We start from the raw sequence: 15,078 nt of genomic DNA, 5'->3' as shown, positions 1-15,078 counted from the left end.
AGGAACAGATTCAGCAAGGCCCGGACTGCCAAGGGCCACGGCTTCAGAAATCCCCACTGATTATCATCTAGGTATGTGGGCTCTTTCATCAGAACCTTTTTTTCATTTACATTTCTGAGTGTTATTTAAAAGCTTTCACTTTCACCGACTTACCTAAATACACACAGGGGAGCCTGTTTTGCAAGGCAATCTCCTGGGCCCGTAAGTGTTTTTTCACTGTCACTGGGTAATAGGACCCACCTTTGACAGTTGCATCATTGGCAGCAATCACACATTCCACTCTGAAAGACATAATAACAACAGAACGTGAAAGCTTCTGCAAAATTACGGGCCAATTTCATTTCATCATTACAAGTCATCCTGCCACAGCTGTCTATTTCAATTCAATAATTACATATGAAATGCCTCTGCACAGCTCCCTCCCTCCCCAGACCTGCCATGGCATACTTATTCTACTTATAGTTATAGAGGTTCGCATCTCCTCCAGCACAACAGAAGCTCCTTCAGTGTTTCTGGGTATTTAATCAATTATTAATTAGGCTACCCAGCAATCAATACACTGATGGTCAGTGGTTTCTCTCAGTAACCAAAGATGACCCATGGAGATCCTGAAAGCCATAAATACCTTTTGAAAGGGAACGTCCCTGTCAAGTGGAAATCAGTCCTGATGGGCAGGTGGACATTTAATGGAGAGATGAGTTAGAAGTTTTCAAGCTCCTCCAGCTGAGACCATTGCTTGATTATGAGACTTAGACGCCTCAACAATCTGGGCAGGGGAAGCCATTTTCATCCAGACCTCTCTGGCTGGTTTTTTCCTTCATGAGCTGGGTCACCCAAAACTCAAATGGAGTGGTACAAGGACAGGGGGTCCCTTCCCGTCTAAGACTATTTACATTCCAAATGTAAATAAAAGTTAAGTCTCCTAATTGGTTGGGGTCCCACCAAAGACTGAAGAGCATGTTTCCTTGAGGGCTAAGGATAATCTCACCAATCAGTCATGTCCTTCAGAGATTTGCTTTTTACTTTGGGCCTTAATGAGGAAATAAAGGAGAAAAGCCTGGATCCCAATTTAATAAATGGTTATTAATATAATAGTAAAATAATAATTTCTCTCATTTGTTATATAAGACTAGAGCTGATTAGAAACTAATGCTGAATTATATATAGATCTTGGAGTTATCTACACAAATAATAATGAAATCCACAGGAACTGACAAGGTTACCGAGTAAAAAAGAATAAAGAAAAAAGAGGGTCCAGAAGAGAGAGCCTTGAGGTACACCTACAGCTGGGGGAACGGGGTGGAAATTACATGAATTATGAAATAGTAAACAAGACCGAGAAAGAACCCACAGACAGTTAAGTAGAGAACCAAGAAAGAACAGTACTACAGAAAATTTAAAGAGGAATATTCAGAAAGAGAGGTTACTGCAAAGTACCAAATGCTTCAGTGACATAGAAAAGGACTGGAATCTGATCAGCCATCAGATGTGTCAATTAAGAGATCACTGGTGACTTTGGAGTGATGAAGTCGGAAGCCAGATTGAGAAGGGGGTAAGAGAAGAGAAAGTGGAAACAATGAAGGTAAATAGTCTTTCCCTCAAGTTGGCTATGAAAGGGAGGAGAGATCTAGGAGTTTAGCTCTAATGAGGATGGGGAACATTTCAGATATGATGACAGGCCCCAGGGAAGAAGCCAACAGAGAGGGAAAGATTGAAGATTACAGACAGAAAGAAAGAAGTGATACCTGGAGTGGCCATCTCTAAGAGAGGCCAGCAGGGACATGATGAAGCATTTATTAACCAGCTTCTCTGTGCCAGGACACCATGCCAAGTACTTGGGATGCCAAAGTAAGACTGTTAATGCCCTCAAAAAGCTTACATTCCAACTGGGAGATAAAATGTATTTTACAGCTATGTAAACAAAATATCTATATAAAACAAGCAGTGATTATGTCATGGTAGAGACCAACAACTAGGGGGGAACTCAGCAGCGCTGTCTTTAATAAGGGGGCACATGACCAGAGCCCTGAAGGGAGGCAGGGGTTCCAAATGGTAATGGTAAGAAAAGGAGAGCATTCTAGGCATGGGAGAAGCAGAAGACAGGATGTCATATATGGGGAACAGGAAACAGGCCAGTTTACCTCAAGCGTGGAAGTGTGAACAGAAATAATGTGTAATCATCCTATAACCAAAAAATGGAAGCAGATGGTATAGGGGTTTGCATTTTATCCTAAAGGTGACAAGAAGCCACTGAAGATTCCCAAGCAGCAGAGTGACCTGATCAGTCCTCTATTTCAGGAGCAGTAATTTGGCAGTTGTGCAGGATAGACTGGAGAGGTAAGAGACCGAATGCAGAAGTGCAGGGGATATGTATCTGTTCTACCACTGCTAATTCAGACTATGGAAACAGGAATTTGGAGATGGAGACTACCTTGAAAAAATTTAGAAGGATTACATTTAAACCTTCCCTACAAAGAATCTCTAATCAACAAAAATTCTGCAAATCTAACATGGAGAGCAAAGTCCTAGACGTCTTCACCACATGAAAAGTCTTTCTTCCACGATGAGTTGCACAACAGAAGACACGTAAGGTCCTTACCCAGACACTCGGCCAATGCCTGTAATAATTCCACCTGCTGGGACCTCTTCATTAGCATATAACTGGTAACCTGCAAACTGGGAAAACTCCAGGAACGGAGATCTGCAGGGGGGAGGACATTATGTAAATTACTATCATCAGACAAAGCTAACACAGGTTTTAAAAAATGTTTTTAACATAAAAGGTATTTTTCTTTATTGCTAATCATCAAGTGTATGCCTTTAGTCCATTATAAAGATATTACCAAATGAAGAAGAAGAATTGCAATGTTGTTGGTTAAAATGATAATTATAAGAAATGAAATTTCATTATCATTAGTCAGATAATATAAACATTTATTAAGTATTAATTATGTGCTAGGAAATGCACTAAGTGCTGGGGATACAGAGAATGACAAAAGACAGTCCTTGTTTTCAATTACTCCACAAGGCTACTCATTCTAACAACTATATGAATTAGGAGAGGTGTTCTGCATTAGCTTAAAAATATACCAACCCTGGATCTAGGAGTCTGTCAATTCTTTCTCTAGGGAGCAGTTTTCCTCTGGCCTTGTGAAGTTCCCGAGCTTTCTTACTACCTCCTATGACAATGAAATGATTCGTTAGCATTACAATAAATACTGTCATTTCTATAGGCCTTTAAAGTATGTCAAACATTCAATGTATATTTTCATTTGACCCATAACTCTTCTATGAAATAGGTAGTAAAGGTAATACCCTCTTTTTACAAATGAGAAAAATGAGATGAGGTTTAAAGATTTTAAGTGATTTGCCCATGGTAACAGCCAGCGTCCGATGGAAATGGAACCTGAATCATCCCGATGCCAAGTCCAACCTCCTGCTTCTACGCTGCCTATTCCTACCACAAAGCAGATACTACAGGCTATTATCTATCTTTAACATACTAGGAAATAAGCAAGCTAGCACTTTAAACAAAGGCCTAAAGGCTCTTTTTAAAAGTTTAAGATATCACTTAAGGAGACAGTTGATTCTTGCAACTATTTCTTTTGCTTATAAGCTACTGACTTCTGACAACTGCAGTATCACTGCTGCATGGAAAACGATGTTTCCCAACACACGTTTCACCTTCTTCTCCTGTGACACCTTTGTACTGAAATCAGAGAGTAATTTATACATGTGAGTGTGTGTGCGTGTGTATATATGGTGTGGGTGTGTGTATACATATGCATATATATACATATGTGTATGTTTATACACATACAATTCCTTGCACACAGTAGGCATTTTTACTAAATGCTTATTAAATGAACAAATTTTCTTTGTGATCAAAGAATTTACCACCAAGGGCACTATCATCCCTACAAGCACCAAGCTCCACAACCTCAGATGCTCTCACCTCCCATATCCAATCACTGGTTAAATCTTGTTGAGTCTAGCACCATAACATCTCTGGTATCCATCCCCTTTTCTCTACTTCAGACTCTCATCACATCTCACCTGGACTATCATAAAAAAAGTTTCCCTGCCTCAAGTCTCTTCCCCTCTCTATTCTACTACCAAAGTTCCTAAAGCAGATCAATGTCACTCTAAATTCAAGAAGTTCCAGCAGTTCTCACACCTGTAAGATCCAATGCCAACTCCTCCATGTGTCATGAAAGCCTTTGATAAAAGGCTCCCAGCCTCTCTTTTTTAGGCTTATTGCACATTATTCCACACACTGTATACTGTCCCGTTCAGCAGGCCCACATGCTACTGGCAGAACCTGACATTCCATCCCTCACGTCTGTGCCACTGGAATACCAGACTGTTCACCATTCCGAGAAGTCTTCTCTCCTCAGCCCAGCCTCCAAGAATCCTTAAGCTCCTCTGAAGCTCAGTTCAAGTACCATTTCCTATACAAATGCCTTTCTTGCTCTCTTCACATTTTCAGGTTGTAAACAAGGTTTCTCTCCAAAAGAATGTAAACTCCTTGAGAGAGCACAATACCTCACACATAGTAGCATTTTTGCTAAATGATTATTAAATAAACAAATTTTCTTTGAGATCAAAGAATTCAAGGTTAAAGAGCCAACCTACAAGTGATAAGACTCTATATTTAAACTGCTCCTCAGAAAGCAGACAGTCTGTTATTAGGGCCATACTCAAAATTTTGGTAGCATGGTAAAAAAAAAAAAAAAAGCCAGAATCTGCACTCTGCTGGCATAGTCTTTGAGAATCCTAGCTCACCTCTATCCCATGGTAAGGTATTATGATGGGACTCTGAAGGCAATTGTAGGTGATGCTTAATAAATGTTTGCTGACCAAATGACTGGGCAAAAGTACCCCCTTTAACCCTAAACTTTCTTCAATAGAATTAGGAAGGAGATGTAAAAAATCACTGGCTTTCTGAAAGTTTATGGTATGGCTAGAGTCCACTAAAAAAAGTCCTCTCTCAGAAGATAACCCAAATTTTTTTGGTCTCCCTACAACTGTACTCCTAACAAATAAAATGGCAATTCAGCATTCAACAAGCACTAAAATATGTGTAGCACTTTAGTAAATGAAATTAAGTAAGCTACTTAGTTCCAGTACTTAAGGCTTTGTTAATAATAAAGCTACAAATAGTTCCTTACTCTTCCCAAACAAATGACTAAGTCTCCAAAAAGCAATATTAAAGGCTGAAATGTAAGAGAACTTGAAGACTGTAAAGTTCAAAGGAAATCTGAAAGAAAGGCAAAAATGACAAAATTGAGGGAGGAAAAGTGAAGGAGAGGAAGGAAACAATAGGTGACACAAAGCTAGCTATTCTACGCAATCCTTTCCATTTAACAAGGCTTCCTATCAAGAAAAACATTTTAGTTCATTACTCTAAGGTGGCACCTTGAAATTCTGATTTTTCTAATTCCTCTTTATTTTCTCAAGAAAAAAATTAACACGGAAAGTATTTTATTTTGAAATTAGAAAACTCATGCCCTGCAGTAATAGAAAAAGGAGGAGGAAGGCCAAAACAAATTATATTCTCATCTCTTGTTCTACATGTATATACAGTGAAAAATACAAAGTAAAATACAAAACGCTTAGGAACACAGTAGGAACCCCACTACCCTACCAACGCTCTCCCCAAATCTGACAAATCAGAACTGTTCTAAGGCCATTAGCCAAAGGAGGTAAAGCATATCTCTGTTCCCTCTTTTGATGTCCACCTGGTAAGCAACCAATGCCATTCTCATCTAGTATTGCGGAATTCCTCACCCATCTGTGTCATTCCTAGGTCTCTTCTCCACACAAATGCTCCATGTTCCTGCCCAAAAGACCAAATAATAAGGCAAAACTAGGGATAGATTAATGGGCGAGTGACCCATCCTACGTAATTAGCAAGGTTTCTTTGGAGACGATGACTTATTCCAAAGGATAGATTATAGAAGCACAGCATTTGAGCTAGAAGTTCCCTTAGAGGTTATCTAGTCTAACATTTCATTTTATACATGAGAGAATAGAGACCTGTAGAAGAATGATTTGCCCAAAGTAACACAAGTAACTGAACTCAGATCCTCTAACTTCACTAGCATTCTTTCCAGTGCAACACAATGCTTACAAGGACTTTTATAGTGCGAGTTGAAGAGCCTAACAAACCAAAGAGGCAGATAGACACCTCTTCAAATTATATCATGAAATACACCTCTTACTCTGCCTAGGAACAGTCCAGACTTTAAAAAACATTAAATTTCTTTTCTGACCCATGAAATAATCAAGCATTTATCAAGTACCCATTAGAAAATAAATTCCTTTGGAACTAAGATTGTTTCATTAATTTTATTTGTATCCCCAGCATGTAGCACTTAAATGCTTATTGATTAACTGACCGATTGATACGGTGTGCAAAGCACTATTCTAGGCACTGGGGATACAAAAAAAATTAAAAATAGTTCCTGCCCACAAAGAGGTAACATTCTACTGACAGAAATAACATGTAACTATATGAATAATTACAAAACATATAAAAGTGCAAGTTGCTGGGGTGGAAGCTCAATTCCATGTGGACAGTCTCGGGCGGGTAAAGGCGGGAACTTCTAAATCTTAGAGTTCTCACGAGGCCCCCCAGGAAAACGACTGGGAATCGAGGTGAACCGAGCTATTTCGTGTATTTCCGCCTCTTCCCGTGAGAGACGTGATGGGAGAGAGCTCTCCCCACCCTCAAGATTGTCCCGGATCTGGGCACACTATTGTTATCTAACAGCACGGTATTCAGATGCAAACTATACGGCTGGAGGGTTTAAGTAGGATCAGGAAAGCCTGAAAGCGCTCTTGGGCGGAGGGGCCACGGGTGTGGACAGAAGGCTCCGCATTTCCTCTTTCTTCTCTCCCCTCCCCCTCTCTCCCCACTTACACTTCTACTTCCAATCTCTTATTGTCTGGAACGTCCTTTCTCTCATACGAGCATCCGGTTTGGCCAGCCGAAGACCTCCGATAGAGGTAAGGTAAGACTCGGGTAGCCCTCAGGCCTCTAGGCCTGGCAGCAAGTTATTTTGGGGGAGGAGAAAAATATTAGCAACTGAGGGAAATCAAGAATGGCCTTATATAGTAAGTAGATCTTTATCTCATTAAGAGGCAAAGGTTAGGAGGAAACACACCGAGGCCAGATCAACAGCATAGAAAAAAAGTATGACCTGTGTGGAAGAACAAGGAGGCCAGCTAGGTTAAGACTGAGATTGTAAAGGGGGATATGGCATAATAAACTGAGAAAGAAAATTGAGGCAGAAATTGTAAAAGGCTTTAAATGCCAAACAAAGGAATTTCATCCTAGGGACATCAGGAAGTCACCACAACTTCGGGGCAGGAGAGAACCATGGTCAGACTTATTCTTTGGGAATATCACTTTGACAAATCTTCTCAGGATAAAATAAAGGCATAAAATTAAATTTTAAAATAAATGTCACTATATTTACCTAGCCTGATATGCTCTGCTCGCTCATGAAGTTCAGTTACTAGAGCTTTCATTCGTTCATAGTTTTCCTAGAACAGATTTAAAAAAAAGAATTTAAAAGTTATGTGGAAATAGATAAATGGTCAAAGGATATGAGAGTAGTAATAGCAGTAGTGGTAGCAGCAGCAGCAGCAGTAAACGTCATCATCTTCACCATAGGTATGCAAAGGTCTTTACATGTTAATTCATCTGATCTCAGAACAACCTTCCAAGGTAGGCACTCTTATTCTGCCCATCTTACAGATGAGGAAACTGAAGCTGAAAAAGTTTAAATGATTTGACTAACGTCATACAACCAAGAAGTATCTGAGACAGGATTTGAACTCAGGTCTGACTCGATATCTGGTGCTATCTCCACTCCATCTACCTAAAGAAACACTAATTAAAAGAACCACAGTCCACTACAATAACAACCATATGAAAAATGCTCCAAATCATTAACAAGTAAAGTGCAAATCAAAAAAGTCATGTTACTTCTTTCTCCCTGAAACATCATTTTCTTTCCTTCTATTAATATTATACTAAGATAAATTACTATTCAGTTATATGGATGAAGGGCTTTCTTAAATATGCTGTAGTTTATAAGTTGCTTTAAGGTTAACAAAACACTTTCCTCACACATACACTGGGAGGTAGCGAGTGTTACTCTCACTTTCCAAATCCATTTCTCTATCCAAATAAGAATAAGTCCACAAGAATATAAAGTGCTAAGGGATTAAACGAGGGAGAAATTGCTTTCAGGCTGAATGGATCAGGGAAGACTTCATGGAGGAGAAGGTATTTGAATTGAACCTTAAAGGATGGGGAGGATGTCATCAGACTGAGTATCCTAGGTATAGTATTGACCATTTCATCTTAAAACTTGTGCTAGAGAAGGAAATAAAAGGCTGACATCATCTGATAAGCACCCTCATTTCGGAGAGCCCATATTTCCAAGAGTTCAAAGAAAGGGTGGGTGAGATTCCATGGGCTAAAAATCTATAAGAGAAGTCAACCCAGGAGCAATGTAAAGGTCTCAAATAAAATTCTGAATGCAAAGAGAAGGTAAAAAAAACAGGTTAGAAAATTAAAACAATTTTGTCAGGGTCATCCAATTAGTCACAACCAACAAGTACCAGACACAAAATTTAAACTTAAGTCTTCTGACCATCACTCTTGACATCAAACCACAGCGCCTCCAGGAAGGCACCAGAAGGACAAGGCAAGAGGTGGGGAAGGTGGGAGAAAAAGTCAGAAACATTTTTCCAAGGGCACAGAGAAGCATAGATCAGTCCACAAGGGTTGAGAGAGTCAGAAAAAAAAAATAGGTACATAACAATCAGGAAACTAGAAAACAATCCAAATAGAACAAGAGGCCAGAAGGTTACTGGGAAGTATGTTCCAATTACACATTAAATAAACCTGTGCTGGAGTGAGTACAAGCCCAGACAGTCAAAAGCATGAATCAAGGGCAATGGTAATTGCATGTTTCCATCATCAGTTTAATAGCCCCACAAAAGACCCAAACAAAAACATTTGCCCTTCTACTAAGACAAGAGTGATTATGCAGGGAGAAAGTTGGGGAAAGCATCCTATTTGTTATATATGCTCATTTCACCCTTTTCCAGAAAGAAAAGGGGGAAAAACAGCTTCTTTCACTCAAGGACATACTTTTTTAAGAAACCTGACCTTGGGCAAATCACTTAACTTCTATGAGACAGCCATAAAATGACAGGATTGCAAGTAAATAACTTCTTAGGTTCATTCCAGTTCTAAAACTCTTACTATTATGATCTCTGAAATAATCAGCCATTTGTCCAAATAATATTTTTTAAACTAACGAACTAATCTTTAGTTTTTGTAAAGTAATAGAACGTACCATCAAGAGAGTTCATCTAGAATGTTTTAAGACTGATATTTTAAGTTATATTTTTAAGACAGTTATATTTTGTAAATAATTTGAAGCTACCTCAAAAACAAGGCCACAAAACCTGTCAAGAGCTAACATAATTTTGTGATTCTATGAGTAGTGCTTCAGTCTGTCACAGCTACTCTTTCACTTTTTCTAGCACCAAAAAGACCCTGTCACCAACCTCATTCCATCTTAAAGCTTATGAAGTAAAATAAATAGGTTGTGGAATCAAGATTAAAAGCAAATTTGCCCTAATACATGAGTCTCATCAAAACAACTCTGAAGTTTCACCTTATACTCAGTCAATTTGCATGTGTGTGTATGTGTGTGTGTGTGTGTGTTTGTCCTTCACTGATGAAGAAGACTATGCCATCAAAGAAATAATGACATGACTTGCACTTGTCTTTGTTTTGAGGGAGGGAGGGCTGTGCAGGTCACCAGCCTCACTTCTCCTCCAGAGCCATCTGAATCCAGTGACCAGATATTCATCAGGATGACTGGAGATGACCCAGGATGAGGCAGTTGGGGTTAAGTGACTTGCCCAAGGTCACACAGCTAGTGAGAGTCAAGTGTCTGAGGTGAGATCTGAACTCAGGTCCTCCTGACTCCTGCACTGGTGCTCTATCCATTGCACCACCTAGCTGCCTATAGATAGATAGATAGATAGATAGATAGATAGATAGATAGATAGATAGATAGATAGATAGATAGATAGATAGATAGATAGATATCATATATGTATAGAAATACATTATATAACAAAACTCAGTACGTTAATTCAAAGGGGAATGAAGGTAAAAGAAATCTTTGGAAAGTGAAAGAAATTTATTTTCTAAATTTCCCATACAGAAAAACAATGCATAGTCACTGTTATTTTCCTAGTTTTTCTATCCATAATCCCCACATGTTCCCATCCATTTTGACATTAGGAAAAGAGTAGAGCTTGGATAAGCTGTCTGATGGCAAGAACTGCAATTTGTCCTCTGTTCCCTTTCCATTTTCCCAGTCCATAGTGCACTGGCATCAATCAACTTGAACTTGGCAAGTCACTATACCAAGAAGATGGATTTATCTCCTCTATCATACCACTTTAAAAGTCTGGCTCATGATGTACTAACCTACCCTTCTTATAACCCCAGCAGCCAAACAATGAGGAAAAAAATACTTCCACTAAACCTCTCTAAAATCTCAGTTATTCACTCACTCAACTACCTTTACTAAATTCTCCAAAGATGATTGGTACCATACTATCCCATGCGTTTTTCCTTAGACACTTGACACTCACTAGCTGTGTGACCTTGGGCAAGTCACTTAGCCCCAACTGCCTCATCCTGTGTCATCTCCAGTCATCCTGATGAATATCTGGTCACTGGATTCAGATGCCTCTGGAGGAGAAGTGAGGCTGGTGACCTGTACAGCCCTCCCTCACTCAAAACAAAGTCAAGTGAAAGTCATGTCATCATTTCTCTGATGGCATGGTCTCCTTCAGCAACGAAGGATGAACATACTAAATGTGGTCTAAGTTTCTATACAAATACATTTTATCATAGCTCTCTCTCTTCTGGTACATATGATTTAATGACATACCAGCTATAGTTATGAAGAGACTCCTATAATTCAATCTCAAGTAATTTCTCTGACAATAATACTTCCACTTACTAGCTGGAGGGCAAGATAAAAGTGGAGTAAAAGGAAAGGAAGAAAAAAGGAAGAATGTCGGAAAAGGCAGGAAAGGGAACAAACAGATTTGGGAGGAAGAAAAGATGTTAGAATATCTGAATCTGATGTCTAAAACTTCCAAATGCACAGGAAAGAAAAAGTAAAGTGTTAGAAATTTATAAGGCAGATCTGGGCACTCTGAGGGCCTCTTGTGCTACTGGCAATAAATAACAAATCATTACTGTAACAATTAAAATGACAAATAATTCATTATTGTTTGTGATATAGGTTGTAATCTATATCTGACATGGAGAATAAATGAAAACAATCTTTGTAGTCCCTTTTATAGCTCCTTTAATACTATTGACAACTTTAGTTTTCCTTTTCTGTGATCTTATCAATTCTGTCGAAAAAAACAAACACCATTTCACTGTGATGCCATAAAAGCTCTGACAGTAAATGTAATTAAGGACAAGATAATTCATGTTTGTGAAGGACACTATTTTTGAGGTTAATTACTGACCTAATAATACATAATGCCATACTATCCCTTGGTAACTATTATCCTTCTTTTAAATAAGGCCCCGGTTACAGGGGTCATTGCTTATGCTGAAGGAAAAAAGCTCTCTCTTCATTCTGGACCTAGATGCTAACCTATGATGAATCTACTGCTGTCAATCTGCAGTAGATCTTGATGCACTAGAATGAATAAATTACTCTGTAATCTCCTTTGTTATGGAATACTGACAACAATTCTGAGAAGTAGGTGCTATTCCCTCTTTGCAGTTGAGGAACTGAAACAGTTAGGGCTTAAGTGACTTGTCTGGGTTCTTACAGCTAGACCTATAGCTGGATTGGAATTCAGGTCCTCCTGACTCTGGGCCCAGCACTCAATCCACTGTGTGACCTACCTGCATGTAATAATGGAATTAAAATCTGAAATGTTTTTTCATTCAGGGCAAATGCTTTGAGTGCAAATGACTCTTTAGATTTCATATGCCATATCCTAATGTATAACCTCCCATCCTTGTGAATCTTTTTTGAAGTGTACATATTCAGTGAGTTTTGTGATCTCATGCACTTCTTTGAATGCTTAGAATACTGCATGATGACAGCAAATGTCATCAAAAGCTCATTCACACAACATTCTTGAAAAAGGTAGAAATTTTTTGGGGGGGTCCATTTTACACATAATAAAATTTAATGAAATGACTACCTTGTGTAGGGTCCCACACTGACTCACTAGCAACTTTGCTATGTAAGGTCAGGTGCATCTGTGTATACTATATAGCCTGGAAAATACTAACATTCCATATTCTGATTTGAAGATTAAAGAGAACAAGAAATAAACCTACTTTTAGAGGAAGTGATGCAACCTTTTGGCCCCTCCAGGGTCCATAAGCCATGATGTTTTTCCATCTCTTATATTTAGCAAAAATTTGAAGATTCTGATTGGAGACTTTGCAAAATGCAACCTTGTGATTGAGTAATGAAACTGGTGAATTTGGTTTTTTTAAATAATTAATTTATTTTTGGTTTTTTAACATTCACTTCCATAAGATTTTGAATTTTCTCCTCCACCCTTTTCTATACCCTCCCCAAGACAGCATGCAGTCTAATATAGGCTCTACCCTTATACATTCATATTAAATATATTTTTACATTAGTCATGATATAAAGAAGAGTTAGAACTAATGGGGAGAATCACAAGAAAGAAGAAAAAAAGCAAAGCAACAAAAGAAAAGGAGAGCAAATAGTCTGTTTCCCTCTGCATTCAGACCCCAAAGTTCTTTCTCTGGACATAGATGGTATTTGTCATCGTTAGACTTTTGGAGTTGTCTTAGATCCTTGCATCGCTGAAAAGAGCTAAGTCTATCAAAGTCAGTCATCACATAGTGTGGCTGTTACTGTTTACAGTGTTCTCCTGGTTCTGCTCACTTCACTCTGCATCAGTTCATATAAGTCTTTCCAGGTTTTTCTGAAGTCCTCCTGCTCATCATTTCACATAGGGCAGTAGCATTCCATTATATTCATGTACCACAACTTGTTCAGCCATGCCCCAATCGATGAAGATTCACTTTCCTATTCTTTGCCACCACAAAAAGAGCTGCTGTAAATATTTTTATACGTGAGTCCTTTTCCCATTTGTATGATCTCTTTGGGATACAGACCTAGAAGTGGTATTGAAGGTTCAGAGACTACACACAATTTTACAGCCCTTTGAGCATAGTTCCAAATTACTCTCCAGAATGGTTGGATCAATTCACAACTCCACCAGCAATGCATTAATGTTCCAATTTTCCCACATCTTCTCCAACATTTACCATTTTCTTATCAAACTGGATAATTTGTAAAATAGATTTTTACAATTTAAAAACATCACTGTAAAGTTAATCCCAAAACTTTCTCATGTTTCTTTTTTGGGAAGGAAGAGATCAAGGAAAATAAAAAGAGTGTAATTTTGCATAACTGTCAATTTGCATAGATAATAAAGGAGGGATTAGTAGCTAATAAGGAAGTCAAAATGTCCTTCAAGCCATTTTATCCAGATTCCACTGTTAGTCACATAACCCAAGAAAGTCAAACACATAAAGGAAAAGTTCCATACAAAACATTTATAACATTATAAATACTTGTTTTGTGGTATCAAAGAACTGGAAACAAAGTAGATACTCATCAAGTAAAAAAGAATGGCTAAATAAATTGTTGTACATGAATGTAATTAAATATTACGCAGTGCTAAGAAACAAAGAATATGAAGAATTCAAAAAGCATAGGAAGTTACATGCCTAACAGAGTGAAGAAAATATGAAGACCTGGAAGAACAATGTATATGATGCTACAATGATGTAAATGTCAAAACAAAGAAAAAAGAAACTGAATACTGTGTAATTACAATGACCCAGTATGGCCCTGTAAGAACTGAAAAGATCAACTCCCCTCTTTAAGGAGGTAGGGACTCTGGCTACAGAATATTGCAAATATTGTCAGACATGGCTGATGCATTGATTTTGCTTAACTGCTTTTTATTCCTCTTTTTTAATCATTGTCACAATGGATGACTGACTAGGAAAGGAAGGAGGTCCTTTGTAGGTAATTGTAGGTGACATAACAACAAAAGAGAGCAATTAAAATGATATTTTTAAAAGAACACATCATTCCAAACTAAATTTATTTCCTTTTTTTGAAGGATTTCTAACCTGATAGATCACGAAAATGCTAAAGACTCTATCCAGTTTAACATTTAATAAAATAGAGCTCATACTATTTTTGTGAAAAAGAGAGATATGGGCAAGACAGTGAATTCTCAAACCAATATTCCACTTTCTCACTCCAAGATGCTATAAGCAAGAACCTCTATAAAATCAGCAAACAGCAGGAGAGGTTAACATGTATTATTATTAGTATTGCATTAAGAATAACCTTTCTTTCCTGTGTTTTAAACAAGAGTAAGATTGGGGTGGGAGGGGAATTTTTCAACAATCCCATGTACAGGGAAAGTTCTCAAACCAGCAGGTCTAGCCACAAGGGACACAAAACATCTTCCACCCACTCTTGCCTGGCTCACTAATACTGCAAAAGGAGCAGGAGAGAGATTGCTTAACATCTCCCCAAAGTCCTGGAATCCTTTCCATACTTTCAACCAATCTTCAATTTGCATTTTTAATTTAAAAAACAAATAAAAGTCTGTATAGCTTTTTATTTTTTATTATCCCACCTCCACCCTCAATATTAAATAAATTCCAATCACAGGGAAAAGCATCAAATATAGAGAAAAATAAACAACTATTAAAGAACACCAAAACGCTTGAAATGCTATATTCTACAGAAATGTAAACTCTTTGAGGGCAGAGGTTCTAGTTCACTCAGTTTCTGGCACATAATTAAAATGTAGAGCTTCTGCACTGTAGGCATAATGGGAATTTAAGAAGTGTTAATATGCAGCTAACTTTAACACCTACCTTATAAAAGGTTCAAAAACAGAATATAAATATATTTATTTCCA

General features: G+C 38.0%; 1 protein-coding gene across 1 annotated transcript in view; it reads right to left on the bottom strand.

Annotated features, from left to right (window-relative positions):
- MCCC2 (methylcrotonyl-CoA carboxylase subunit 2) overlaps window positions 1-15,078 on the bottom strand; it is a 105,341-nt gene that overhangs the window by 83,479 nt on the left and 6,784 nt on the right. Inside the window, exons 2-5 of the mRNA XM_072606302.1 lie at window positions 7,485-7,551; window positions 3,095-3,179; window positions 2,600-2,701; window positions 154-281 (exon numbers count right to left, since the gene is read on the bottom strand). Coding sequence (XP_072462403.1) covers window positions 154-281; window positions 2,600-2,701; window positions 3,095-3,179; window positions 7,485-7,551 — 382 coding nt within the window. The remainder of the gene's footprint in view (window positions 1-153; window positions 282-2,599; window positions 2,702-3,094; window positions 3,180-7,484; window positions 7,552-15,078) is intronic.

Source organism: Notamacropus eugenii, chromosome 4, assembly GCF_028372415.1.
Source record: "Notamacropus eugenii isolate mMacEug1 chromosome 4, mMacEug1.pri_v2, whole genome shotgun sequence".
In the NCBI taxonomy this organism is placed as follows: domain Eukaryota; kingdom Metazoa; phylum Chordata; class Mammalia; order Diprotodontia; family Macropodidae; genus Notamacropus; species Notamacropus eugenii.
This window is presented reverse-complemented; position numbering and strand designations above follow the sequence as displayed.